This window comes from Bacidia gigantensis (assembly GCF_019456465.1).
Source record: "Bacidia gigantensis strain McMullin 20006 chromosome Unknown contig_180, whole genome shotgun sequence".
Lineage (NCBI taxonomy): Eukaryota > Fungi > Ascomycota > Lecanoromycetes > Lecanorales > Ramalinaceae > Bacidia > Bacidia gigantensis.
In genome coordinates this window covers 537,230-561,763 of record NW_025408596.1, presented here as the reverse complement: position 1 = coordinate 561,763, position 24,534 = coordinate 537,230, and the positions used below count along the sequence as shown (strand labels likewise).

At 49.3% G+C, this 24,534-nt stretch overlaps 11 protein-coding genes across 11 annotated transcripts; 5 read left to right on the top strand and 6 right to left on the bottom strand.

Annotated features, from left to right (window-relative positions):
• Window positions 1–148: 148 nt before the first annotated feature.
• Window positions 149–841, top strand: KY384_003105 (uncharacterized protein; the record flags this gene model as incomplete). Its single annotated transcript, XM_044811626.1, has 1 exon — window positions 149–841. One exon carries the CDS (start codon window positions 149–151, stop codon window positions 839–841), a length of 693 nt encoding a protein of 230 aa, XP_044670759.1.
• Window positions 842–3,138: 2,297 nt separating this feature from the next.
• Window positions 3,139–3,700, bottom strand: KY384_003104 (uncharacterized protein; the record flags this gene model as incomplete). The annotated part of the gene is made up of 2 exons (XM_044811625.1): window positions 3,139–3,237; window positions 3,506–3,700. The coding sequence occupies 2 exons, from the start codon at window positions 3,698–3,700 to the stop codon at window positions 3,139–3,141; spliced, it is 294 nt and encodes a 97-aa protein (XP_044670758.1).
• Window positions 3,701–4,096: 396 nt separating this feature from the next.
• KY384_003103 (uncharacterized protein) lies at window positions 4,097–5,463 on the bottom strand (the record flags this gene model as incomplete). Its single annotated transcript, XM_044811624.1, has 2 exons — window positions 4,097–5,215; window positions 5,449–5,463. 2 exons carry the CDS (start codon window positions 5,461–5,463, stop codon window positions 4,097–4,099), a joined length of 1,134 nt encoding a protein of 377 aa, XP_044670757.1.
• Window positions 5,464–6,744: 1,281 nt separating this feature from the next.
• KY384_003102 (uncharacterized protein) lies at window positions 6,745–7,851 on the bottom strand (the record flags this gene model as incomplete). Its single annotated transcript, XM_044811623.1, has 1 exon — window positions 6,745–7,851. The coding sequence occupies one exon, from the start codon at window positions 7,849–7,851 to the stop codon at window positions 6,745–6,747; it is 1,107 nt and encodes a 368-aa protein (XP_044670756.1).
• A 568-nt stretch (window positions 7,852–8,419) lies between these two features.
• KY384_003101 (uncharacterized protein) lies at window positions 8,420–10,061 on the top strand (the record flags this gene model as incomplete). The annotated part of the gene is made up of 7 exons (XM_044811622.1): window positions 8,420–8,704; window positions 8,889–9,164; window positions 9,213–9,236; window positions 9,281–9,386; window positions 9,440–9,496; window positions 9,550–9,641; window positions 9,696–10,061. The coding sequence occupies 7 exons, from the start codon at window positions 8,420–8,422 to the stop codon at window positions 10,059–10,061; spliced, it is 1,206 nt and encodes a 401-aa protein (XP_044670755.1).
• A 379-nt stretch (window positions 10,062–10,440) lies between these two features.
• KY384_003100 (uncharacterized protein) lies at window positions 10,441–10,859 on the top strand (the record flags this gene model as incomplete). Its single annotated transcript, XM_044811621.1, has 3 exons — window positions 10,441–10,492; window positions 10,547–10,681; window positions 10,732–10,859. 3 exons carry the CDS (start codon window positions 10,441–10,443, stop codon window positions 10,857–10,859), a joined length of 315 nt encoding a protein of 104 aa, XP_044670754.1.
• Window positions 10,860–12,709: 1,850 nt separating this feature from the next.
• Window positions 12,710–14,131, bottom strand: TPK2 (cAMP-dependent protein kinase catalytic subunit; the record flags this gene model as incomplete). The annotated part of the gene is made up of 3 exons (XM_044811620.1): window positions 12,710–13,088; window positions 13,138–13,391; window positions 13,439–14,131. 3 exons carry the CDS (start codon window positions 14,129–14,131, stop codon window positions 12,710–12,712), a joined length of 1,326 nt encoding a protein of 441 aa, XP_044670753.1.
• A 1,088-nt stretch (window positions 14,132–15,219) lies between these two features.
• KY384_003098 (uncharacterized protein) lies at window positions 15,220–16,566 on the bottom strand (the record flags this gene model as incomplete). Its single annotated transcript, XM_044811619.1, has 1 exon — window positions 15,220–16,566. One exon carries the CDS (start codon window positions 16,564–16,566, stop codon window positions 15,220–15,222), a length of 1,347 nt encoding a protein of 448 aa, XP_044670752.1.
• A 619-nt stretch (window positions 16,567–17,185) lies between these two features.
• On the top strand, window positions 17,186–18,196 carry KY384_003097 (uncharacterized protein; the record flags this gene model as incomplete). Its single annotated transcript, XM_044811618.1, has 1 exon — window positions 17,186–18,196. The coding sequence occupies one exon, from the start codon at window positions 17,186–17,188 to the stop codon at window positions 18,194–18,196; it is 1,011 nt and encodes a 336-aa protein (XP_044670751.1).
• Window positions 18,197–19,182: 986 nt separating this feature from the next.
• Window positions 19,183–20,295, top strand: KY384_003096 (uncharacterized protein; the record flags this gene model as incomplete). Its single annotated transcript, XM_044811617.1, has 3 exons — window positions 19,183–19,287; window positions 19,346–19,783; window positions 19,843–20,295. The coding sequence occupies 3 exons, from the start codon at window positions 19,183–19,185 to the stop codon at window positions 20,293–20,295; spliced, it is 996 nt and encodes a 331-aa protein (XP_044670750.1).
• A 1,955-nt stretch (window positions 20,296–22,250) lies between these two features.
• KY384_003095 (uncharacterized protein) lies at window positions 22,251–24,190 on the bottom strand (the record flags this gene model as incomplete). The annotated part of the gene is made up of 2 exons (XM_044811616.1): window positions 22,251–24,040; window positions 24,118–24,190. 2 exons carry the CDS (start codon window positions 24,188–24,190, stop codon window positions 22,251–22,253), a joined length of 1,863 nt encoding a protein of 620 aa, XP_044670749.1.
• Window positions 24,191–24,534: the final 344 nt, after the last annotated feature.

The window sequence follows — 24,534 nt, the reverse complement described above, 5'->3', positions numbered from 1 at the left end:
TATCATTCGTGGTGAGACTGAGACGACCGAGATCAGAAATGATAGATTCTAACATAGACCAATAGAAGGACTGAGTTCTGACGGCTCAATGCTCAATGTCCGCTCCGGATTCGACCATTCATTTGATCGAACGAGCAGCCCTGCAGCAATGTTTGAGCCTGACTTCACGACTACAAGGGATCAACCTTCGAACCAAACGGCTGACCCAATGGTCGCTACTGCCGCTACTGCGAAACCTTCGAGTAAAGACCCTTATGCAATAAGTCAGTCACCATCAATAGATTCGTTCATTCTAGACTGCCAATCGCCAGCGAAGCAAGACTTCAGCCACACAAACCCAGACTTGCAACTTCAATCAAACCGCACAGCCAGCTCAGAGGACCCTTTTGCAACCCCTGAGCCGAGTACGCCCCCAAGTCCGACAGCGAGCGTCAGTCACGGACCGCGTGAGCAGAGGCAGCGACGGCGACGGGGACGGCGACCTCACATACGCTTGCCTGGTCACTATCTAGGGCACTCAGAGTCTTCAGGCTCTTCAGATTCTCCGGGCCCCTCAGAACCTTCAGGTCCCTCAGATCCTCTGAATTCCGCAAGATCTGAAGATTTGACAGGCGGCCCAGGCCGACGCTTTCTAGTCGTTAAAAAATGGTATCGCGCCACACAGGAGTGGCTAGCACGCCGAAAGTTAGCCTTTCAAGGCAAGCTTGCGCGTCTGCAAGCAAAATACGCGCAGCTCAAAGATCATGAGCCGAAGGATGAGCGAGTTTTTCTGCTAGCAGGTGGAAACGACAGAGTAAGGGGTGACACTCCTGAAGGTCCGGACGATGGAGAAAACCTGTGAGAAAGAAACGAGTAGAGCGTAAGGGCTCCAAAGCCGGATGGCAAGAGTTTTTCAGGTGCTTGGTACGGTATATGTGCTCAAGCGCAGAAATTGCTCTGTAGCTTTCCTGATTATGAGGACATTAATACAATCTATAAAATTTACCGTTGGTGCTATGCAGGCGAACATCGCTGCATGAGCGGGTACATGGTGGCAGGCTATTGAAAGGTCTAAATGCCCCCATAATGCGACTTCAATCAATTGATAAATGGTATTCCGACCTTTGTCTGCCGTCTATATCGTACATATTCGTCCCCGAAGAACCTGATTAGAGACGTCTCTTCGACTGTAGTTCAAGTCAGCCGCGACTCTACCCATAATCATCCACGCCCTCTTCCCATGCATAGATTATACCATGGGTAGAGCAAAATTGAAAACGAAAGACTCACTTTCAATCCTCCGCCTAAAAAACCTCCAAAGCACAATCGCATACCCAACCAAACAGCCCACATTCCCCAGTACCATCTGTGTCCCTAAGCCCCACCAGAAGAACCCAAAGTAGCTCGGGTGCCTGAGATACGCGTACACGCCATCCGTCACGAGCACGTGGTCCCGCTTCTTGTACGACTGGACGATATGGTTGAAATTACTCCCTGCCCTAGCCATCGCTACTGTTCTCACTGCCTGTCCCACTATCATGAAAACGAAGCCCAGCCAGAGCCATGTCTGCTGCAGAGAGAGGGAGGGAACGTGGAAGGTGGGGAAATAGGTCTGGTGGAGGTAGCATTCTAGAAAGGCGAGGAGGTGGGCGATGTTATAAGCGCGGCCGTTGTTGAGTAGGAAGGCGAAGGTGGTGGCTGCGGAGGGGTTGTATATGGCGGTGATGAGGTACTCAAGGGAGTGGAAGAGGGAGAGTGTGGCGAGGAAGAAGGGGAGGCGCCAGAGGGGGCTTTGCTGGGAGGGAAGGGTGAGGTAGAGGGCTGTAAGTGTGGAGATACCGAGAGCTAGACTGAGGGCATAGGTGTGGAAGAAGAGGGAGGAGGGAGAACGTTTGTCGTCATCTTCCGAGTGGTTGTTTGGGAGGGTTGGGGCTGAAGGATGGCCGTTTTCATGGGTCGTCTGCGGGGCCCATGGGTTGTTTCGACGAGGTAAGCGGGTGGTGGCGGAGTTTGTTGCTTCGGTCATTGCATTACGGAGTAATTGGGCATGGTACGCCGTCCAAATCGCGGAATTTGACTGGCTTTGTTAAAGACGGACAATACGAATATTGAGCATGATGAGCGCCTGCGCCACTCAGTCTCCTATATCCGAGCAAGTGCGCAGTCACTTGAACCCTTTGGAGATTCACTGTCAAATCTGGCGAGAATATTCCTTCCAGTTCTCAACCGATTCAACTTGAGAAGACAGCCCACTCCTACAGGTTCATAAACGCTCAAGCAGACAGCCTTGACAGCTCACTTGCTGCTTTTCTAATCAAGTCTGCTTATTAAGCGGGACTTGGCAGTCCAGCTCCAGCTTACCTCAGTACCTCAGACGTGTTTGATTGGCTAGCGCCAATCGGCTAAGCCCCTTCGGGTTAGCCTTGCTGACTTTCAGTCTTTTTAACAACACGTCTGAGCCCAAAATCACGTAACTTTGCCTGATATGCGTTACAAGAAAAATCAAAACAATCAAAATCCTGTTGTTCGCGATCAATATTGCGCCCCTCGAATAGTAAGAAGTATCTCAAACGTCGATGAGTTAGATTCAGAGTAAGCGACGTTTGAGATATTTCTTGTTTTTCAAGGGGCGCAATATTGATCGCGAACAACCAGTATTCTGCTGTTTTTAAAAAAATTTATATTTCAATAAAAATACCTTAGTTTTCTGCTTTTTAGTATGTAGGAAATTTGAAACAGCTTTAATTACCCCTCGGAACGAATATCAGGCCGTAATTTTGGTTTTTGCACTCAGACGTGCTACCGTGCCTACTCATGTAAGCACGAGCTAACCCGAAGGGGCTTAGCCGATTGGCGCTAGCCAATCAAACACGTCTGAGGTACTGAGGCAAGCTCCAGCTCGAAGGCAAACGGTGTCATATCTCTGTGAGTCGATCAGGCATGGACACTTTGCTACTCATTGCAATGGAGCCTTGCAGCCTTGGACGATATCGAGGCTAGAGATACCTCAGATGATTGGCATGTTTAATTGCAGCAACGATCTTAATATCAAGTTTACTTTTCTGGGTCTCGAGGAGCGGTAGAGACGAATGGCTAAGTCTTCACAGATGTCACATCGAAGTACATCCTACCACTTATCTCCGGAGAAGGTAGATCCCATCACACCGTGCTAATAGCAGGTAAATCCATCATTTCCCATAACTTTTGTCTTGTATGTGATTCTGTAATATGGACTCCGTCGGCAAAGGCGGATGATTTCTGTTCTCGCAAAAAGATTTTTGGTCAGATTATCACGAAACCTGTGGATCGTAGTTTCTTCATACAGGACACTTCGGTCGAGATTGAATGGCTGAGGGCGGCTGTAACGAAGCGAATTGTTGCGACTGAGGGGGCAAGTGGGATATCTTCCCAGTTTCTTCCTATTCTTGACAATTCCTGTAGCTTCACATATGCACAAGCAATCAGAACCTTGATCCTGCTTCAACGTAAAGAAAATAGGGTTTGGGATCAGCGGCAGAAGCTTTACAATGCTTTCGGGTACCTCGTCTGTGACCTGATCTGCCAGACTGAGAGGCTCTGCTAGACCTCTTTGGACATTCCCTTTGATGTTTCTGGCCAACGGAGAACCAACTTGCGCTTCGAAGCTGCTAAACCAGAAATTGTAAATGATGTGCGTGGGAAAGAAGATCCTTATACGCATGGTTTTGCCTTCGTCAAACATAGCACAAAGCTTTCACCGCAAGACTTTAGCAATGTCGCCACTGTGGAGGAGACTCACTGCCGTAAGAGCGAGGAGCTTTCTCTTGCCCTGAACCTACTGGCAATTACTAGAGTCAGGTGGTACGCTAAGCATGAATTTGCTCACGGTCTTCAAGCAAGATAGACGCGCTCCCACTTCGGAGCCGCTTTTTATATATTTCTAACTGTTGTTCTGCACTACGTATACATGTGTGAATTTCACGTGATATTGGGGAGTATTCCCGATCAAATGAGTGGAAATCCAACGTACAGGCGACAATGTAGGGCAAGTAAGTAGTTCCAGGCCTAGAACTTCCGGCTAGAGCCTAGGTATACATGAGCTTCGCGCTCATCTTGCAATGTCGCCTGTGATATGGGATTACCGTTGCTTGCCAAGCTTTGTTTCTGCGTCGTTTTGCCGAAATTCACCCCTTTCGAACCACTGCTCCTCCACAGAGAGACCTGGATCATGTGGCCATGATAGGCCAGTAATAGAACCCTCTCCATTCACACTAAATATGATTTTGTAAACACTTGACGGAGAGTATGTGAATCTCCCACGTTTAGCTTGTTCATCTCTTGATGTTAGCCACAAAAATGTGTCATCCTGATAGTGCCTCATTTCCCAGAGCTGGGAATCCAACCCTTGGAAGTCGACTTGGAGGATCTGTGGATCTTTGAGCCTGATCTCGACCAGAAAGTCATGTTCATAGATCCAGAATTTGCCAACGTAAGACTTCAAAGGCTTTGACGGCCTGTTTGATACGCGACTTTCCTCCAAATCTTTCTCCATCGCTGGAAATTTGGAAATGTGATTCTTAACAGCATCTTTAGCAAGCTGTACGAAATCGCTAGGGTCTGGACTATCAAGAATGGTCTCAAGGAGTAGCTCGTTGACCCAGCCAGCTGGGTCTGAAAGACCGACGGAGTTGACCAGAACCACGAAACTGACATCTGCATCAGGGAGCATTGTGACAAATGACGTATAGCCAGCTTGACTTCCACCATGGGACACCACTAGTCGAGAGTCGCCGCTGGGAGTAATGGTAGGCAATTTCGCAAACATTGCGTTGCAGCCCCCGCCAATAGTACCTGGTAGGAGATTGCGCATCAGGCCCAGACCATAGGACTTATCTAAGGATGAGTCGGATCGAAAAATATGACCGGAGAATTGCTTGGCGACATTTTCCAGCGGTGATGGCTCCCCTTTGCGCGCCTCTATCAGAGAGTAGGAGAAAGTCAGCAAGTCATCGACAGAGCTCTGGACGCCTTGTACGGAGACCATAATTTTACCGTCCTCTATCGTTGGAGGATCCAAGGGATAGAGAGATGTATCGTCCAATGCTGCATATGGTTTGGCAAATTTTTCCGCTGTAGGCGAGTAGCTTTTCGTATATGTGTGATGGAGGTTAAGGGGGTTGAGTATTCGGTCCTCAAGATATTCTTCATAGGTCAATCCACTCAATTTCTCAATAACTTCCCCCGCGATTGCAAACCCCTAATGGGTATATTCAAATTTTTCTCGGAAGGTATTGATTGGCTTTAGCGCGTTGAAGCTCTTGATAGTCTGACTCTTCTTCAATAGCAGCACCCCATTAGACCCAAACCACCAATAATTGGATTTCTCGAGACCAAGTCGATGAGTCAAGAGATCAATGATGTTCAAATGTTGGGTGATGTACTCATTGGTATTGTTCAGCTCAGGCAAAATTGTCCGCAATGGGGTAGAACATTCAAGTTTGCCATGGGCGACGAGTGATCCTATGGCGCTAGCAGTGAAGACTTTGGAAATGGATGCTATTCCGTATATGGTGTCGGAATCTGGAGCAATCAATTTCTCGAGGTCTCGAAAGCCATAATTGGCTGTGTATATTGTACTGCCCCGTTGTTGGACTCCAAGTGATAGACCTGGTGCTCCAGTGATTATACAGATCTCTTTTATGATACTGTCTAGCGCCTTGAGTCGATCAACAATATAACCACTTAATTTTGACCTATGGAGCCGTTAACAGCTGTGGGTAGAGGCTTTTTCAACTTACATCTCCGAGGCGGACCAGATTGCGTTTTCCACGGGGTCAACCGTCTCAGGAAAAGAGATGCAGTGCCGGTGACAACTATGAACAGTGGCAGCAAGCAGTATGGTAAGCAGTAGATCTTCCCAAGTGTAACGATGAAGTGGGGTCCAGCCAATCGATCGCAGCATCCCTCCCGAGCACCGTAATCACAAGCAATTCACTTCGTTGTCCAGCTCCTATTCATCGCGTGTCCATGCCCTCCTCTCCAGCGCCTCCATAAGGTCTCCAGCCACGGGAACTCAAAGGATCTATCCTCCCAGCCCAAGGATTGATATCGGCAAACAACGCCCTTTTGTAGGGCTGCGATACACAGATATTCAACAGGACGACATTCCCTCAAACGTACCTCTCAACATTTCTATAAAAATCACTGAAATTGTCTTGCTTAACCTCAGCACCAACCTAAGCTAGGAAAATTCAATGACTTTGGTTGCATTGGCATAGACACAGCATAAATCTATCCCGCATAAGATACCCGAGCAGAAGTGATGGGACCTAAGAAGGGAGACGAGTAGAATTAAGGTACCGCATTCACGAAGACACCTGCTATCAAACACACAAGACACATCGCCCTCCATTGCCTCTAGAGCGATCTAGAGGTGAAAATATGTCAGCGAAGCAACCAAGCCGTCAGACCATGGCGAGTGGTTCTTTAGCTAAAGAAAGTGTGACAGAACTTCGCTGCGCAGCCACGCTATGGCAAGCTGCATGTCCTCTTGGGCTTGAAATTTTGATACGCAATCGTCATGGAAGAGTATGAAGACGTTACGCCGTCCTGATCTATGCCCCACATACCCAAGATAAAAGCTTGAGGACCTAGTAGAAGGAATAATCCAAAACTTGGAAGGAAATCATAGAGACTGACCAGCAATGGACTGGAAGAAACTTCAACGGTCGGGGAACGTAGTCCAAGATTGAATCTTCAGGGGTATCATGGCATTAAATCATGTCTTCATGGGCTTCCCATCATAGCCAGCAATTCATCCTCCATCTTTCTGCTCTTGGCTGCTCTGCCCTCACGGTCTTTGTCTTCTGGCGACGGCGATCGCTTTCCGAGTAGTTGCTCTTCAAAAGCTCTCGACTCACTTTCTCTTGGATTGCCCCCTCTTCCACCCGCATTTCTGTTGCCAGGTCTCGCTCGTTGCGCCGCAGGGCTGGTCTTTTTGGCCCCACCTGGGTTGAGACCAGCGCCTAGTAGTTGCCTTTTGTCGACAATCTCGCCCTCCTCGTTCAGTGCGGCACCCCTCTCTCGCGCCGCGTCAGTCTCACTCTTTGCCTGTTTCTTGGTCTCATCCTCAAGGCCAATTTGTTTGCCCTTCCCCTCCTCTACGGCTTTCATGACTTGAGCATGTCTCTCATCATCTCGACCAAGTAAATCCTTGTAAAAGGCCTTCATCCCGCCACCTTCCCTCTTCTTACGTGCCTCTGTTTCTTGCTCTCTTGACTTCTCCTCTTCTTCCAATTGACGCATCTCCTCCTGCTGTCGCTTGTATGCCCCTGTCACGAATTTTTCTTTATCAGCAAATTCGTCTCCTTCCGCCTCGCGTTCCTTGGCGAGCATCTTCTCCTGAGCCCGCAGCTGGTCGCGTTTGCGGACCTCCGCTGCTGCAAGAAGGTCGGACATATATTTAGGTTTCTTCTCTAGATCAGCTTTGGTGGTCTCGGCATCGTTAAGGGTATTGTATGTGGCATGGATAGAATCATAGGCTGCGTCATAATCGTAGATTGAGGGATCGATCTCCTGCGCTTGCTTGGAGTGCTGCTTGGTGGTATGCCTGCTTGACAGATCCCCGAATTGAGAAATATTTGGGGCCTTAAATGCTTTCGAGGTGGAGTTGGAGGGTGTAGTGTTTGAAGGCTTCGACTTTGTTGAGGACTCAGGGCGTCTTGACGTTTGAAGCCCGCCTATCGTGGATATCGATTCCGACGTCTCCTCTTCGTCAGGGCCATCTTCAGGCCCAGAGTCATCATCGAAGATCGTTTTTCGCTTTGCAGGAGGTGGTCTTTGACCTAATGGAGGCTTCTTGGTAACATTCAACCCGTATGATAAGACGGGCATGACGTCTAGAATGATTCCAGAATTTTGTGAAGTTCAATTCCAAGACTTTGAACAGCCCGCCAAGACATTTCTCTCCGGGGACTCCATCCGACTGTTCGAGCGGCCGAAAATTGCTTTCCTCATCAGATGCGTGAGCACTATCCTAACTTTTGCCGTTTGGTATTAATGACAGTAAATGAATCTCAAGATAGAACAAGCAGTGATACATCGACCAAGTCTGGAGCTTCTAGAAGTCGTCCGCAGCTATTGTTCACGTCATGACTCTCTTGCCGTCACTAGACCCAAACGAACGTTCATGTACGTCTTTTATGTGGGCTCTCTATGTTGTAAAAGGAATCTGTTTGAATACATGATCAGCTGAAGAATTAGACCATATCTCTTTGTCGTAGAAACAATTGTCCCCAATCCTTTAAACACTTGCTCCAATCCTGTTCCCATACCTAGTGAAAATCTGTGAGGATGGTCATTTTACTCTCGAAAATCGTTTGAACATAGTTTACTTACGATCTATACGACGACGTGGCACTTTTGTCTGATTTCTCGTATCAAGCAAACATTTTCTAGCATCATGCGGCTTGGAAAATCTTCCTGGGAGGCCACTGCTGCGGCGAAGAGGGCAAATACCCATGCCAAAATCCCTCGAGACTGGCTGCTCGAGAAGTCAGCATTAGAAAAAGCATCAAGAGAGAGGAATTTAACGGGGCAATTCATTGAAGGACACCTTTCGACTGATGAGATCTTGATAACCAATCGTCCTGCGACTTCTCTTGTGGCTTTGATCCAGGCAGGAAAATACAGTGCTTTGGAGGTTACTCGAGCGTTCTGCAAGAGAACAGCAATTTCGCAGCAAATTGTAGGTGACTAAAGATTGAAAAAGTAACTCTGGGTTCAAGTAAAACCTTGATACACTCCATTTTGATGTGAATCAAATCGTCCTTTAGCCTTGTTCCTGGCCATTGCATTGCCGGCCCTGGTACTTTTTCCGCTCATGCCGCACGACTGATCCGCGTCCTGCTGACATAACTACTCGCCAATAGAACAATTGTCTGCACGAGATTTTCTTCGACCAAGCATTCCGGCGAGCAGAAGAACTAGATGCCTACTATGATCAGCACAAAACCACTATTGGCCCTCTACATGGCTTACCTATCAGTCTCAAAGATCAATTTCACGTTCGTGGTATTGATACCTCCATGGCATTCATTGGATGGCTTGACACATATGAAGGCAGCAAAGACCCTAGATTAGTACATCAAGTTGACAGTCAGATTGTATCTGAACTTTTACGATTGGGCGCTGTCCTTTACTGCAAGGTTCGTGAAAGCTTTCGGAGTCCAAATATCAGTACTGACATTAAGTAGACGAGTCTAGTACAGACACTTCTAGTAAGATTGAAATTCTACCCTACATGGGCCACACTTTTGGGCAGAGCCATGCTTACATGAGATCAAAGTATGGGGAGACAATAAACAACCTGATTGGAACTACCCTCAATCCTGTCAATCAAAGGCTGTCGTGTGGCGGGTCATCCGGAGGTAAACATCCTTACGATTTCAAACTTATGAAAGGCTATGCTTAAGCGCCCTAGGAGAAGGAGCCCTGTCGGCATTGGGCGGCAGTCCCTTGGGACTCGGCACAGATATTGGTGAGCATGCCCCCAAGTGGCAGAGAACACCTCAATTGACGTTTGAGATATAGGTGGCTCTGTGAGAATTCCAGCGGCCTTCTGTGGTATATTCTCGATCAAGCCGACGCCTGGTCGATTTTCATACCGTGATGTAGCCAATGTGGTAAGTTGCACAAAACCAAGATTTAATCAGTTCTCGTCTGACTTGTGGGCCTAGACACCAGGTCAAACGACGTATTCTTCAGCGGTAGGCTTCATGAGCTCAACACTAGACGCCCTACATCTAATCATGAGTTCCGTCTTGTCAATATCACCTTGGCTTCGTGACCCATACGTTATGCCAATTCCGTGGCGTGAAAAAGATGTCACACGGACGCTGTCAAGAGCAGCTGCAAATGGGAGCTCTGACAATGAGATGCCTTTGAAGTTTGGCATATATTGGAACGATGGCGTCGTTACGCCTCACCCACCAATACAAAGAGGTCTCCACATGGTCGCAAATGCGATCAAGAAAGCTGGCCATAGGGCACGTTTTGAAAACAGCCCTTACCTTTGCGACTATTTTAACCAGAATGCTAGATAATTGAGTGGAAGCCGCCTTCTCAAAAGCTCGCTCAGAAGATCCACGTGAGCACTTCTAACAAGGTAAGGTAATTTTGCTAACCTCTATCATCACAACCAGATCGCCTTCCTGACAACAGATGGTGCTCATGATATTCACAAACAACTGGGCCTTTCTGGCGAGCCATTGATACCTCCTCCATTGCGCAACGCTTTCAAGCTTAGAGACCCAACGTCAGTGCTCGAATTGCAAGCATTGACAATGCAAGGGAGGGATCTCGAAGAAGCCTATTCGGACTACTGGAACTCGCAAACACTAGAAGACGGGTTGTAAAATATGGGCTACTCTTATGAAGCGGTCAGGCTAATGTCTACCAGGTCAGATCGTTGATGCAGTCATAATGCCTGTAGCACCACATGCTGCAGTTATTCCAGGGAAATACTACCACACAGGTAAGAGATGATTCCTGCATTGTTGAGACGTTCCTAAATACCAACATTTCGCAGCGTACACTGAGGCAATCAACCTCTTGAATTATTCCGTGGTAGTAATACCAGTCACCAGGGCAAGCAAGAATGTGGACAAGGCGGACGAAGGCTTCGAGCCACTTAATGAGACTGATGCTAAGAACTGGGAAGCTTGTGAGTTCCATCAACCTGAATTGATTATCTCTTGACTGATGGTCCTTTAGACAATGCAGATACGTATGATGGCGCCCCTGTCGGCTTACAAGTTGTTGGGGGCAAATTTGAGGAGGAGAAGGTTTGGGCTGTCGCCAAAATCGTGTCTAACATATTGCATGGGCACAATGAATCATGATCAGATAAAGCCAGCAGATTAGATGAAAACCGATGGATCGAACTACCTTCCAACATTCTCTAACAGAGCTGGCAGAGTTTCGAAAGTAATGTATAGACGGTCTAGAGTTATTACACTAAACATTGTTGTATTCGTCTCATAGCGATTTCTTCAAATCAATCGAGATTTGTGACGGCAATCCTTTTTGAAGTGCCCATAGGATTATAATGGCTGGCAAGCGAGAGTAGGTAGTCAAGGCTGCAGAAATTCTCAGGGGCTGCATTAAAAGCATCAACCAGCTGTACAATTGATCATGACTGGGTAATATCCATCATATCGCATCACCTCCTTCATCCATCGACCTAGTACTATGGGATATTTTTCTCGAATGTCCGCCGTCCCTTCAGGCCTAGTCATGGCCTCACCGCCACCCTGTGATATCGACTCTACCTCTCCCGCTCCCTCAATCACAGAGCCATTCCGCTTCAAACGCAAAAGATCCCCCACATCCTCCTCACAAAATCACCCCTCCTCTCACCCCCGCCATCACCATCACCACCGCCATCACCACCGCTCCCGCCGACGCCCCCACACCCCCCGCACCCCCTCCCCAATCCGACAAGACCCTATAGATGCAGACACTGCATTCCGCGAATCCCTCTTCGATGCCCTCGCCGACGACGAAGGGGCCGCATACTGGGAAGGCGTCTACGGGCAGCCCGTGCACACCTACTCGCCCTATCTCCCGACCACATCCGTGAACGAAGATGGAGAGACGACATTAGAGCGCATGACGGATGAAGAGTACGTGAAATATGTGCGGGGGAAGATGTGGGAGAAGAGTCATGAGTATATTTATGAGGAGAGGAAGAGGAGGGAAGAGGGAAGGCAGCGACAGAAGCAGAGGGAGGAGGAGCAGAGGGTGTGGGAGGAAGGGGTTGAGGAAGCGTTGAGGAGGGGGGAAGAGAGGAGAAAGAGGGGAAGGTGGAGGGGGGTTTGGGAGGGGTATTTGGGGGCTTGGGAGGAGGAAGTGCAGGCTGAGGATAAGGGTGGTGGACAGGGCAGTAGAAGGGCGAGGGAGGTGATCAGGTGGCCGGTTGAGTCGGGGAAGTGGGAGGATGTGGAGAAGGAGGGCATTGAGCTATTTTATCGACATGCGCCCCAAGCTGCAAAGGGGGTGCGGTAGAGTTGGTGGACGTGTTAAAGAAGGAGAGGGTGAAATGGCATCCGGATAAGATGCAACAGAGGGCTGGGCCAGGGGGATTGGACAAGGAGGCGATGGGGTTAGTGACCGCTGTATTTCAAGTGGTTGATCGATTATGGGGTGACTCGAAGGGCAAGTCGTGAGACATGGAGTTTTGCATAAGATACCCACTGTAGCGCCAGATTCTGCGGGAGAAAGCTGTATGAGAAAATCATAAGCATTTCATTATGCTTTGATGCTCTTAAATGATTTTCAGTAAGGATTATTCTCCCAGCTTCTCCGACGCTATTCGCGTGAGTCAGACGCAGAGAAACATTACTCACGGTTCCCATTTGGCCTCTCGATTGCTGAGACCGAGTTCTAGCATATGCCGGCGCAGAGAAAGCCTCGCCACTTAGCAACCAGCCGGATCAAGTATCGTTACACGTGTGTACGTCCACACAGTCAATGGTTTGCGAACTCCTTGCCCAGTATGAAATGCTTTAAATTTACCCACCATCCAATAATAGATACCCAGTCCCATAGCGGCGTGTCCAAGACTACTGCATGATCGCATTCCAAAACTCGACCTATGTGGTCGATCCACTTTCGAACTTCAGAACTCTTTGAAAAGGTAGCCATGCCTAAGGACATTAGGATTTTCGGCATTCGAAGAGATCAGGATCACTTACGGATCGGCACCTTTTCGTCCGTACTCCTCTGTCTCTTCGGGATACTTGTCGAATTGGCTGGCGTCTCCTATGCCGCCCTGAACCGGAGGCACATAAGGTGCATCAATCTCCTTCTTCAGCAAGCGGTCCCACGTGACTTCCTGAAACCAGGCGTGATTCATGACGTCTTTTGAACCTGCGTGCAGATTGCCAAGTCGTTTTGTCAGGTCGTGAGTTATCAATCTTTCGAGTAGATTCTGCGCGTCGTGATGGATATAAGGCGGGTACTTGATCTTCCCTCGCAGGATGTTTTCGTAGATCTTCATTGGTGATCCGCCATCCCAGAAAGGGGTAAATCCACATAGCATCTCAAATATGAGTATGCCCAATGACCACCTATAATTCTCAATCAGAAGTGCTACTGACGGGACGGTCTAATATTTACCAGTCGACGGATTTATTGTATCCCTTCGAAGCAACAACTTCCGGGGCAAGATAATCGGGTGTACCGCAGAGCGTCCAGGTAATGTCTGGCACTTCTTTGGCAAACCCGAAATCAGTAATCTTCAGGTGACCGTGCCTATCCAGAAGCAGATTCTCGGGCTTTAGGTCTCGGTATATTATGCCCTGTGAATGTAGGTAGTCCAGAGCGAGGGTGACCTCAGCAGCATAGAATTTGGCAACAGGGTTTGGGAAACGCTACGCGCCTGGTCAGCTTGCGAGAGGGAATGCGAAGGTCTGCTTACCTGCGATTTACGCAGAAGACTGAAGAGTTCACCACCTTCAACGAAGTCCATCACCATGTAAAGGTTCCAAGAGTCCTGGAATGTGCCCCAAAGGGTGACGAGGAAGGGGTGCTTTACTTTGCATAACATTTTGCGTTCGTCGTTCGTGTGTTCTACTTGCTTCATTTTGACAACCTGAGCCTTCTTCAATACCTTCACAGCGTAGTACCGCTGATTGTGGTTCGATTGGACCAGGTGCACCCGCCCAAAGCTCCCAGTCCCCAATGTTCGCTTCAAAGCAAAGTCGGTCAATTGGTACTTGCCCTTGGTATTTCGCGGTACGGAAGGTTGATGATTTGATGGCACAACGGGAGATGCGCTCGCGCCATTCGTCTGCCCTTGATTGTAGGCTGCAGACGCTCCGTCGTAACCCCCGATCGTGGTCGGGTCGCCAGGCTCCCCGCTGCGCGGCGCTGAGGTTGGGTTTGTGGCCATTGTCGGATCTAGCTGCATTGGGTCGCCTACCTTCTCGGAGCTGTTTGCTGTTGTGACTGTGCCGGGTGATGCGGATTGAAGAGACTCCTTGTGTGCAGAAGCTACCGCTGGAGCAGCATGATGAGGTTGGTGATGATGATGGTCAACGGGAGAGGATGGTTCGTGAGAATCATGACCTTCTTTTGTCTTTTTCTTCTTCAAGAATCCGAGAGTCGGCATGAAGGTCTAGGCAGGTGCGATCGGGAGGATGCAGCGTCGTTAGGGAAGGGAAGGTACTGTAGTCCTTTGCGGTTAATTGACGTGTGGCTGCCTCTGCGGATTGTTTGTGGCTTGTTTGGTCTGAGGAATGGAAACGGTCCCACAGGAGGTTCTAATTCGTGCGTATGAGGCGGGTAGGTGCTTCGTTTGCCATTCACTTGACTGAACGTGATCAGATATGGAACAAAGTGAACAATGGAGACCTGTTGGGTGGTAGGACGGTCAAAAAGTGGGCAACTGGAGTCAACGGCAGAGGCGGAGAAATGGCGGGGTTGGATGGTCAGTCTATGGCGGGGGGGGCAGAGACTCGGAGTGTGGCCAGCGCAGCGGAATAGGAAAGATTAAGAGGGGAGGTAATGCTGGTGTGGATACAGGTAGGAAGAATGACAAGCAAAAGAATGGTGGAGGGTGCCTGCAGTTTCAGAGTTGCGAAGAGGGGTCTTGGTGTGTCTGTGTCTTGGTGGGTGAAGATAGGAATCGATGCTAACGGTCTCGACTGCAATTGGTAGGAAGGAAGAGGAAGCGCAGCTCTCTGCCGATCACCCTGCGTTTTAGCCGCTTCGAGCGTTAGATGCTTCGATATCTCAGTCGTCGCTTTCCATCGCACGTGTATCTACGTCAAGAGAAGAAGATCTCATGGTAATGGCAAACGATGACTGAGCACCCCATGAGATGGGTATATCAGAAGCTGTAAGCCAGAGCAGACACGACCAGGTGGACTGCGGCAAGGGCATCGAATATTCAAGATGGAGTGCCAAGAGATGTCCCACTGGTCGTGTGGCCGAAAGCGGCTGTAGAGGCCGCATCGGAGAATAAAGTGAATGGCCCTCCATCTTGCCGACTTTGCGAGCGAAGGGGAACGTCGTCAGGTGCATGCAAGACCTCATAGGCTCATGGGTGAGATCTGTCAGATGTATCTCGTAAGATTTCATCGTCAATCTCATGCGGGTGACTGACCCCTGAATTCTACTTTGGATATATCAAAGAGTATACAATCTACCGCCTGCGCCAGTAACTCCGCGCTAGTTCAAATGTTGCCCAGTACCTCATCAAGCCGTCAAAGCGTGACTGACTCCCAAAATTCCCATCCCAATAAACGCGAAGGCCGTACAGATATGTCGATTGTGGGTCAAAGTCAAACTCTCTTGGAACAGCTGCAGAGCGACGCTGGCCATGATTCCTGCTGTAATAGCGAACATACATCCATAGACAGTATCACCCGGCTTCATTCCCCCCGTTCCTGCCAGTTTGAACCATAGCGCAGCAACACCGGCGCCGAAAGGCTGGCTAACACCGCCGAGCAGCGAGCTCCAGAGCATAGCTTGAAATCGATTGTTGATTGCAAGATATAGCGGGAGTGCCATTGCGAAGCCTTCGGTGATGTTATGAATGAATAAAGCCATGAAGACGCTGAACCCTAGTTGAGGGTTCGCGTGGTTCGTTGCGTAGGTGATGAACCCCTCTGGTAGTTTGTGCAGAGCGATTGCGATTGAAGTCTGGAGGCCGATCGCTAAAAAGGCATTACTCGGAACATGATGGTGGTGGGAAGCATCGTGAGCTGTTGACGAATCGGTTGACGCTGTTGACTCCTCTTCTCCACTATCACTCGCTACGTCACTAGCCGCTCGCTCAAGATCCAGGTGTGAAGCAGAGGTCCCACGGATCCTTTCTCGACCGCGAGATTCAGCCATCGTAGACGACTTAGACTCACAAATCGACGACCTGACCGCAACTGGCGCTCGAGGATCCAGAAACCGAGTCTCCCCGCCAGATGTCTGAGTATGCGTTGGCGTGGGTCGTACTCGACCAGCTGTAGCTGTGCGCAGAAGGGTTGGCTGACGCCAAAAGCCTGGATTCATGGACCGTCCAAATCCTCGTGTAGGACTCCTGCTTGCTACCTTAACACACTCATCTCCACATGGATCACTATAGCCGTAGCAAGGATCATCTTCGATACATGATGCCTTGCCCCCACCAATAAGTGATTTCACGCGGGTCGAAAGTGTAGGCTGTAGACTTGGTCTTCGAGATGCGGGAGGATCATGATCATTCGTCTTTGAGGTGCAAGCCATATTCTGTTCCAGATCATGCTCTGTATGAGACATAAGAGGCGTTCTTTCGTCAGCGTGTCCATTGCCTTGATATGAGTGTCCGTTGAGCATTGCGTGTTTGTCGTGGTCATGTTCTTCCATTTCATCGTCTCCATGCGTATGATCGCAGTCTACAACATGGGAGGGAATGTACTGATGAAGGACATGAGAGAAGAATTGTATGCCCACGACGCCTCCCAAAAAGCACACGATCAATATCCACGGAGCGGTAGCTTTCGAGCTCAGTCCTTTCTCCAAATACGTCTGAGCCTCTGGGAGCATGTTATTCAAAGACGAGAAGAGCATGACTCCGAAGCTAAGACTCAAAGATGCAGCAAGAAAGCCATTGCTGTCCTGTATCCGAAAATGTTGCTTCCCGGGAAACCTTTGAATGATCAGGTCCACGCATATGATACTCGCTCCCACGACGCAAGCTACTGCCTATCAACAACGCTTCTGCCTGATTTCATTTGAGAAGCACATACCTATACCACTGACGCACGTCATTATCCATCCTCGAGTATCATTTTCTAACCCCATTGCTGCGGAGAGCAGCAGGGTAGGGCGAGCTCAGGGCCGCAAATTCGGATAGTCAGGAGTTGATCAGACGCAGCAAACAAACGAGTGTAAGGATAGCAATTAAATGGCACGATGTTGTTAAGTGGTTTATAGGGAAGAGGTAGAGAAGGACACAAGGGTACATTTTCCAAGAAGTGCTAATCGATTGACAAGTGAATGACGTCCACTAGCACCAGCCTAGCGACCGCTGTTTCCCCAAGCAGATGATTGGGTCAGAAGCTCAGGCACGACTTCTACATCACGCGCCGTCTTCAGCATCTTCGCGACTGCCTACGCCTGTGAATGAGGACTCTATAAGAGTTGACGGTGCGCCGTCACTCTCCTAGTAAGCTCTGTATGCTTTACTATGTCCAAGACTACACTCGCTATCATCGCCGCTGCCTCTGCAGCCTCAGGCGCAGCTATAACAGCCACGATTTTTTCGGGCAGAAATCGAAAGCCGAATCCAACGCCTACATCAGCACCTTTCCCATCTTCAACTACTTCAGCACCCCTACCTTCCCAGGTTCACCATCTCAAAGAACTCATACCTCCCGTCAACCCCAATGGCCTATTTCAATACGGCTTTCCCGGCCCCGTAAATGACCTTCACCCAACCCTCAGTACAACCTCCGCCTTCGATCGACGTACGCGCAACCCAATCTGGGTCGCCGAGCATATCACTCCTGCCTCAATATCTGCCAACAATGCGGACAGAAAACACAGCATCTTTGAGGAAGACCTCACGATCCCTGAAAAGTTTCGCGCGAAATTGAAAGACTACTACCGGTCAGGCTACGATCGCGGCCACCAAGTACCAGCCGCGGACGCAAAATGGAGCCAGAGCGCGCTCGATCAGACGTTCTTATTGTCGAACATGTGCCCACAGGTTGGGGACGGCTTCAACAGGGACTACTGGGCACATTTCGAGGATTTTTGCCGCAGACTGACGAACAATTACCCTTCCGTCCGAATCGTCACGGGCCCGCTTTACCTCCCTAAACGAGATCCGGATGATGGTAAATGGCGCGTCTCGTACGAAGTCATAGGATCACCGCCAAATGTCGCAGTCCCCACGCACTTTTACAAAGTAATCTTCGCTGAGGATGGGAAGCCGGGGGGGAACGTGAGCCTTGGGGCTTTTGTGCTGCCAAATGCGCGAATCGATAGTGAGAAGCCTCTCAAAGACTTTGAAGTGCCGATTGATGCGATTGAGAGGGCTGCTGGGCTGGACTTTGCCACGGAGCTGCCTGCTACGCGGAGAAGAAGATTGTGTGAGGAGGTGCGTTGCTCGATCATTGTCAGGGAGTATATGGATCGGCACAAGGACTTGATGGGGACAAGTCCGGGTAAGAAGGTCTTGCCGGCGTCGAGATGAGAAGGAGTGCGGTATATTGCCAGTGATTAACAGCTGACGGTTTGGAAGATGAGTTTCTCTCTTGGCATCTTGCAGCGTAGTGAGGCATAGCGAGGCGCCCTAGCAGTACGTGAACACAGTTGCCTTCATGTGTATCGTTCTACCGAGCTTTCAAGTCGTGGTTCCAACTGAGAGAACTTGTACAGCATCTTATTCTTCGCCCTCCATCGTACAGCTCTATTTCATGTCATATGCAAGTATTCAAGAAATTTGTCCTCCCCTCACAATGCTGTTATGCTGCTCAACCTCCAAAGCCAAACCCCCCACCCGACTGTAATCGACTCTGAGCTCGTTGTACGTAGGTCTTATGCACTTGGTTAAATGTAGCCAAGTATTTCTCCGCGCAAGTCGTGAGGCAGCTTTCTTCTTTTCTTGACAGTGAGGAACTAGGGGACGGGATGCATTTCTCGTAGCAGTGATTGTTTAAGTTCTAGCAATCATAGTCAGCAATGGAAACCCTGCACCTGGTATCGGTGGTCGGTAGGGGGCGGAGACTGTACTGTAATGAGCTGTTTGGCATTCGAAATTGCAGCTTCGCGTTGTATCTGTTGTATGACGGCGGTCTTTGGGTCAGCAGAGAATTGGGTGTTGATTGATGATTGATCCATGGTGAGAATATACGACCGTCAATAGAGAGAACCTGGATGTCAGGAAGTGGTTGTTTGCGAAGCTCTAATACTATGGCCCCGAGATGGATCGAGTGCTGACGTTCATGACCGGACTTTTTTTCTGGAGCATCATAGGGCCGCAGATTCTGCGGAAGCGGCAAGGTCCGGGGGGCAATGCGCCTGAAGTCTAGCCCGGAGTTGTGAAACATGTGAGAAAGGACAGCTTGAACAAATATGCCACACCACACGTGACCATGATCCTTACCTTCTTCATCCCTCCTCGTCCATCTATTATGTCGTGATAATACTATCAAACCCTAAAAGGACAAAACTCTGAACATGGAGCTGCGGTGGATCACCAGCCTGTCATGGCTGCTCTCCTTGTGTGGCATGATACTTGCGGCCATGGAGGTGAAAGACGATATGAGCATTCGGAAGATACCTGTACGTTTGCACTACATACAAAATATGCTTGCAGTACTGATATGTTGTTTTCGTACAGCTCCGCTCTCAATCCCTCCAAGCTCCATACCTCGATTCCGACATGCAGTCCCGCTACTTTGAGTTTGGAGAAGACACCATAATCCGAGCAGATCAATACATACGGCTCACATCGGATCGACAAGGACAGATGGGATGGCTTTTTGCTAGAATGCCCATGACGGCCAACAATTGGCAGGTGGAAATGGAGTTTAAGATCCATGGGGCGGGGCATCTGCATGGCGATGGAATGGCCATATGGATGACAGAGGAAAGAGCACAACCGGGCAAGGTGTTTGGCAGTAGAGATCAATTTAACGGGCTGGGCGTTTTTATCGACACATACAAGAATTCGAGGCCAGGGACAGTGTTCCCGTACGTGATGGCCATGCTTGGAAATAGCAGCGTGACATATGACAAAGACCATGATGGCAAAGAGAATGAGCTTGCAGGTTGCTCGGTACGAAAACCCACCTTCGTGAATCAAGACCCTTACAACAAGGACTAACATGCATTCAGGCAAGAGGCATACGCGGCGCCGAGGACCCACCGACGAAAAAAATCCGATTGACGTACTATCAAGACGCATCATTGAAAGTCGAGTTGCAATACAAGAAAGATGCTGCGCCCGATGAGTGGACGGAGTGCTTCGAAACAGGAGCTATCAAATTGCCACAAACGACATACCTAGGCTTCACTGCTGAGACAGGAGAGTTGTCAGATAATCACGACATTATCAGTGTGAATACGCACAACTTACATATACGGAACCACAAACCGGTAGATAACAAGAAGGAAGGATCAGCAACTCAGCCGAAAGTACCTGAGGCTCGTCCATACAATCCTGGAGGGGAGAAAGAGAGAGGAAGCTGGAGATGGTTCCTCCTAAAGATCGTGCTGTTTGGTATCGTAGTCGTTGGTGGCTATGTGGGATGGACGGTATATAGAGCGAACAAAAGGACGAGATTTTGAATGAAAATACTTTCTTGTATCATAGCAGTGAAAGCCATCGACTTCGCTCATCGTATCTTGATTTGAGCGTCAGTCAATACAATGAAGATGGTGGTAAGAGGTCTGATATGGTCGGCATCGTGTGAAGCTAATTGCTGACAGCTGCTGCATCAAACTTGCACGCAAGCAACGGTCCCTCCCGAAGCTGCAGCTGGTGCTACACCCTAATGCAGTATCCCGCACCGTATCATCTTTTCACCTTTCTCCATCGCTTGACAGTGGCTCTTCGGCTTCGGATCAGCCTTGCTGTGATTTTCGGTAAGGCGGGCACCCGTCCTTCCGCAAGCCCCGCTATGAACAGGACGAATTCAAGCCCGTCGGCGCGGGAAGAGAATAGTGCCGACGGGAGTACCTTATACAGCTCATTTAAAATTGACACTTATATGCCTAATCCTCAATCCTTGTCCTTCGCCCAGTCTCTTCCTTCCAACATTGAAACATCCCAAGCCAGTTCACCCATACCTCCACCTCTTAAAGATGGCCTCTCTTACAATTTCACCAGACTTTGGGTACCACGGCCTCCTTTGCCCCCTTCTCCCTCACCCTTGCCGATGTCCTCAATACTAACCACCAATACCCAAGCTACGTAATCATCTCCACTCTCCTCTCAACAACAGTTCACTATTGGCACGCCTACATCGTCGTCAAACACCGTCAGTCGTCCAAAATCGGATATCCAAATGCCTACGCCACTGCGACTGAGGCAACCGAGTCTAAGGAGAAGTACCAGTTTAATTGTGCGCAGAGAGCGCATGCGCAATTCCTTGAACATTGGCCTTTTATGGTGGGGAGTATGGCTTTGGGAGGCTTGACTTGTATGCGAATCCCTTTTTCCCCTTGAGCTTCGTATTCTACTTGATTCATTGCGGAAGCAATGCAACTAGAAATCTGGAGAAGAGTAAAGGAGGGAAATCACGATCGAGAAGGGAAAACACTAATGTCTTTTGTGATACAGATCCCGTATCAAGCGCAGTGCTAGGGGTGGCATGGTCTGTAGCGAGGGTGATGTATACGCAGGGTTATCTCGACGATTCGAAGCCGGCTGGAAAGGGGAGATATAAGGGGCTCTGGTATTTGTATGCGCAGTTTGGACTGCATGGGCTGGCGGGAATGACGGCTTGGAAGTTGTTGATGGGTTGAGTAGAGCGAGTGCTAGCTTCAAGACTCGACACGTCCTACGGACGCGAGTGAAAGCGAACAATTGCAATGTTGCTCGTCTGAGGGTCAGTGCCTTGATGAGTGGATCGTATGAAAAATCTCAGCTCAAAACGTTATTAAGTTGAGAGAATGCTTCATCCAACACCAACTGACTGGATGTGAACTTATTTCTCGCTTAGAAAGGCATTCATTACTCCAGAGATGGCAAAGATTCCACTATACTTACCAGTGCATTACCTTTGCACTCCTTCGCTGAACTTTTGACACAAGATCAGGATTGAAGGTCCGCTCGAATGCCTTACACCTCCGCCCGCCTAATCTTGATGTTGTTGCTGACACTCCGCATGGAAAGCCAGAAGATGCTGCTTTTCAGCAGGGTCGAGCAGCTTCAACTCAGATAATGGCACCTATGATAGATGGCTAGGCAAGGTAGGAACGTATAATAGTCGAAAGCAATTATAGCTCCAGTCTGTCGTAGCAGAACAATCAAGATACTGCACCAGATAGGTCCTTCAAAAATGCGGCATTTATCACCCAGGTCATCCCGTGGAAACAACTTTGCTTCAGCATCAAGGGCTTTCGCTTTCTGTTGGGCGGATAGTCTTGGCCTGAGATAGTCTTCCTCCAGCAAGAAGAGTAGCCGATAGAACAAATGCGAGACCAATATGGCTTGCACACTCAGTTTACAATGGCTGGTGAGCTAAGATTCGGGCCAGATACTGGGGATGATTGAGTCATTCGGGAGAGTATTGTTAAAATCATCTTGCAGGCCTGAACCGATTCCTCTGTTGCTCCATCATCAAACTTTCTTGTTGGCTAGGCAGTGGGCCCCTTCTTCTCAAGCTACCAGTTGATCCGTTGTCACCTGCAATCTCTGGTACGTTCATGACACCAGGGTTGCCCGGGGGTGGAGGCAGAGTACCTGCTGGAGTTGGATACATTTGTGGTGGCGGAGGTGGGAACATGCCAGGAGGAAACTTGGATGGATCGAAGTTCGGAAAGGGTGGTGGGGGGAGACCTGGATTCTGCCCGTTGACGAGTGGGGGAGGAGGCAGGATACCACCGCTAGCCATAAGCGCTTTGAAGCGTTCTGGGTCCATTGATGCGATTGCGTTAGGTTCATCAGATATGGGCGGAGGCATTCCTGCCCCTCCACGTATATGTGGTTGAGGATTTCCATTCCTCATACCATTGCCTTCACCATTGATAGCCATAGATAGACCTGGTAAGCCCGGTAGACCTGATTGTTTGACGGGCATTTGCTGATCCTCGAGTCCCTCTGCCTCATCTTCCAGTTCCTGCTGCTCAATCTCGTGCATCATCTTCCGTCCGCCGCGCTTGTCCCATGTGCCCCGTTTCGCTGCTTCATCCTCTCCAAGGTGATATCTATCATTGAAGCAGTCAGTCTCACCAGGTCTTGCTCTTGTCCAAAATCGAGTGACCCGGTCATTGGAACCCGAGGCCAAAATGTGACCAAGTGGATGCCAGTCGAGGGACCATACTGAAAAGTCATGCGCATATTGGACTTTGTGAGCAGGATAAATTGTCTGAGCTGGCGCGTTGGATGGATCAAGACTGTCATATGGAGGTATTGAGGTCGCTGTGCCTGTAGGCGCATTAGGCTCATCGAGAAGATAATGATAGATACTGCCGTCTGCTCCGCCCGTTGATAGAAGCGAAGCGTGGGTTGGATGCCAAGCAAGCGTTGAGATGTCCTTCTCGTTTCCCTTCAGCAGACAAATGTCTCGCATCATACGCAAATCAAAGACCCGAGCAGTCTGGTCCCGAGCACAAGTCGCCAGTAGTTGACCTCTAGTTGGTTCGAATTTTGTCCTGGCTATGGTATTCTTGTGTCCGTGCAACGTTGTCAAGCATCTGCCAGTTCTCGGATCCCACAATTTGACCTGATGATCCTTGGATCCCGAGACCAGAAGACCTTTGGTAGGGTGCCAATCCACGGCCTTGACATCCCAATTGTGACCCAAAAGCGATGATTCCTTAGCACCCTCTGCAAAATCGAAGATGTTTAATGAACGGTCATCGCACGCTGTTACAAACTTGCTGTCATTGGGAGAGAAGGCAATGTCACGAATGGCTTCAAGATGGGCTTGCATGACTTTGACATTATTGAAATTAGTTTGCCAGTACTTTACAACGCCATCCTGATCTGCCGAGATCAGCCAATCTTCATTGTGAGAATAGACAGCTGCTCTGATGGCCGAGTCATGAGCCTGTAGGATCGTCTCAAAGTTGAACGCCATTCCATTCCATAAAGTGAACTCGCCGCTGCTGGACCCCGTCAGCAGTCTTCGGCCCTCTGGTGTCCATTTGACGATGTTAATAGGGTGCTTGATCTTGTTCAAGGAGGAATGAAGCATCTTTGGCGGTATCGCGTCCGCTGCAGTCTGGTTTCGAGCACCAGGTGGTAGCATGTCGACTACGTGACTAGCGAAGGGCCGCTCGGTCTCGAGGCGCGTCCCTCCCCTATATCTTTGTTCGCGATATCGCATCCATTGTACCATCGAGGAACCATAGTCCGTAACATTTCCTGTGCCTCGATAAGCATGTGCTCGGATGAACAAAACTGAACCGCTAAGAATTTGTGAAAGGCGTCACGCAACATACTCCTCATGAATGGCTTTCTGAACCCCCCCTGCTCGTTACCACCTCCGAACCCGTGATAAAAGTCTCTTTCCATAATCAGCGACCGATCATGCCCGGTTGAAGATTGCCTTTCGACAAGTGACCGGTTGGTTCGCAATTGGATGGGAAATATGGAGGTGCTTTCAAGCTTGCACTCCGCGCGGTGGGTACTAGCGCGCCAAGACATATGTCGTGCATAAGCGTGCATAAGCGTGCATAAGAGTGTGAGAAAAGTGGGCCGGCCCCAACGGTTATCAACAATCTCTCCACGTCCCTCATATCTGTACCCTGGTTTCCTTCCTTTCGGCGTTGGTGGCTTTCGTCTTTCCTTGGGCTATGGGACTTTCTCTTCATCATTCGATTTTTGGCTCGTCAGGCCTCCTAGTAACTTGAATCGCT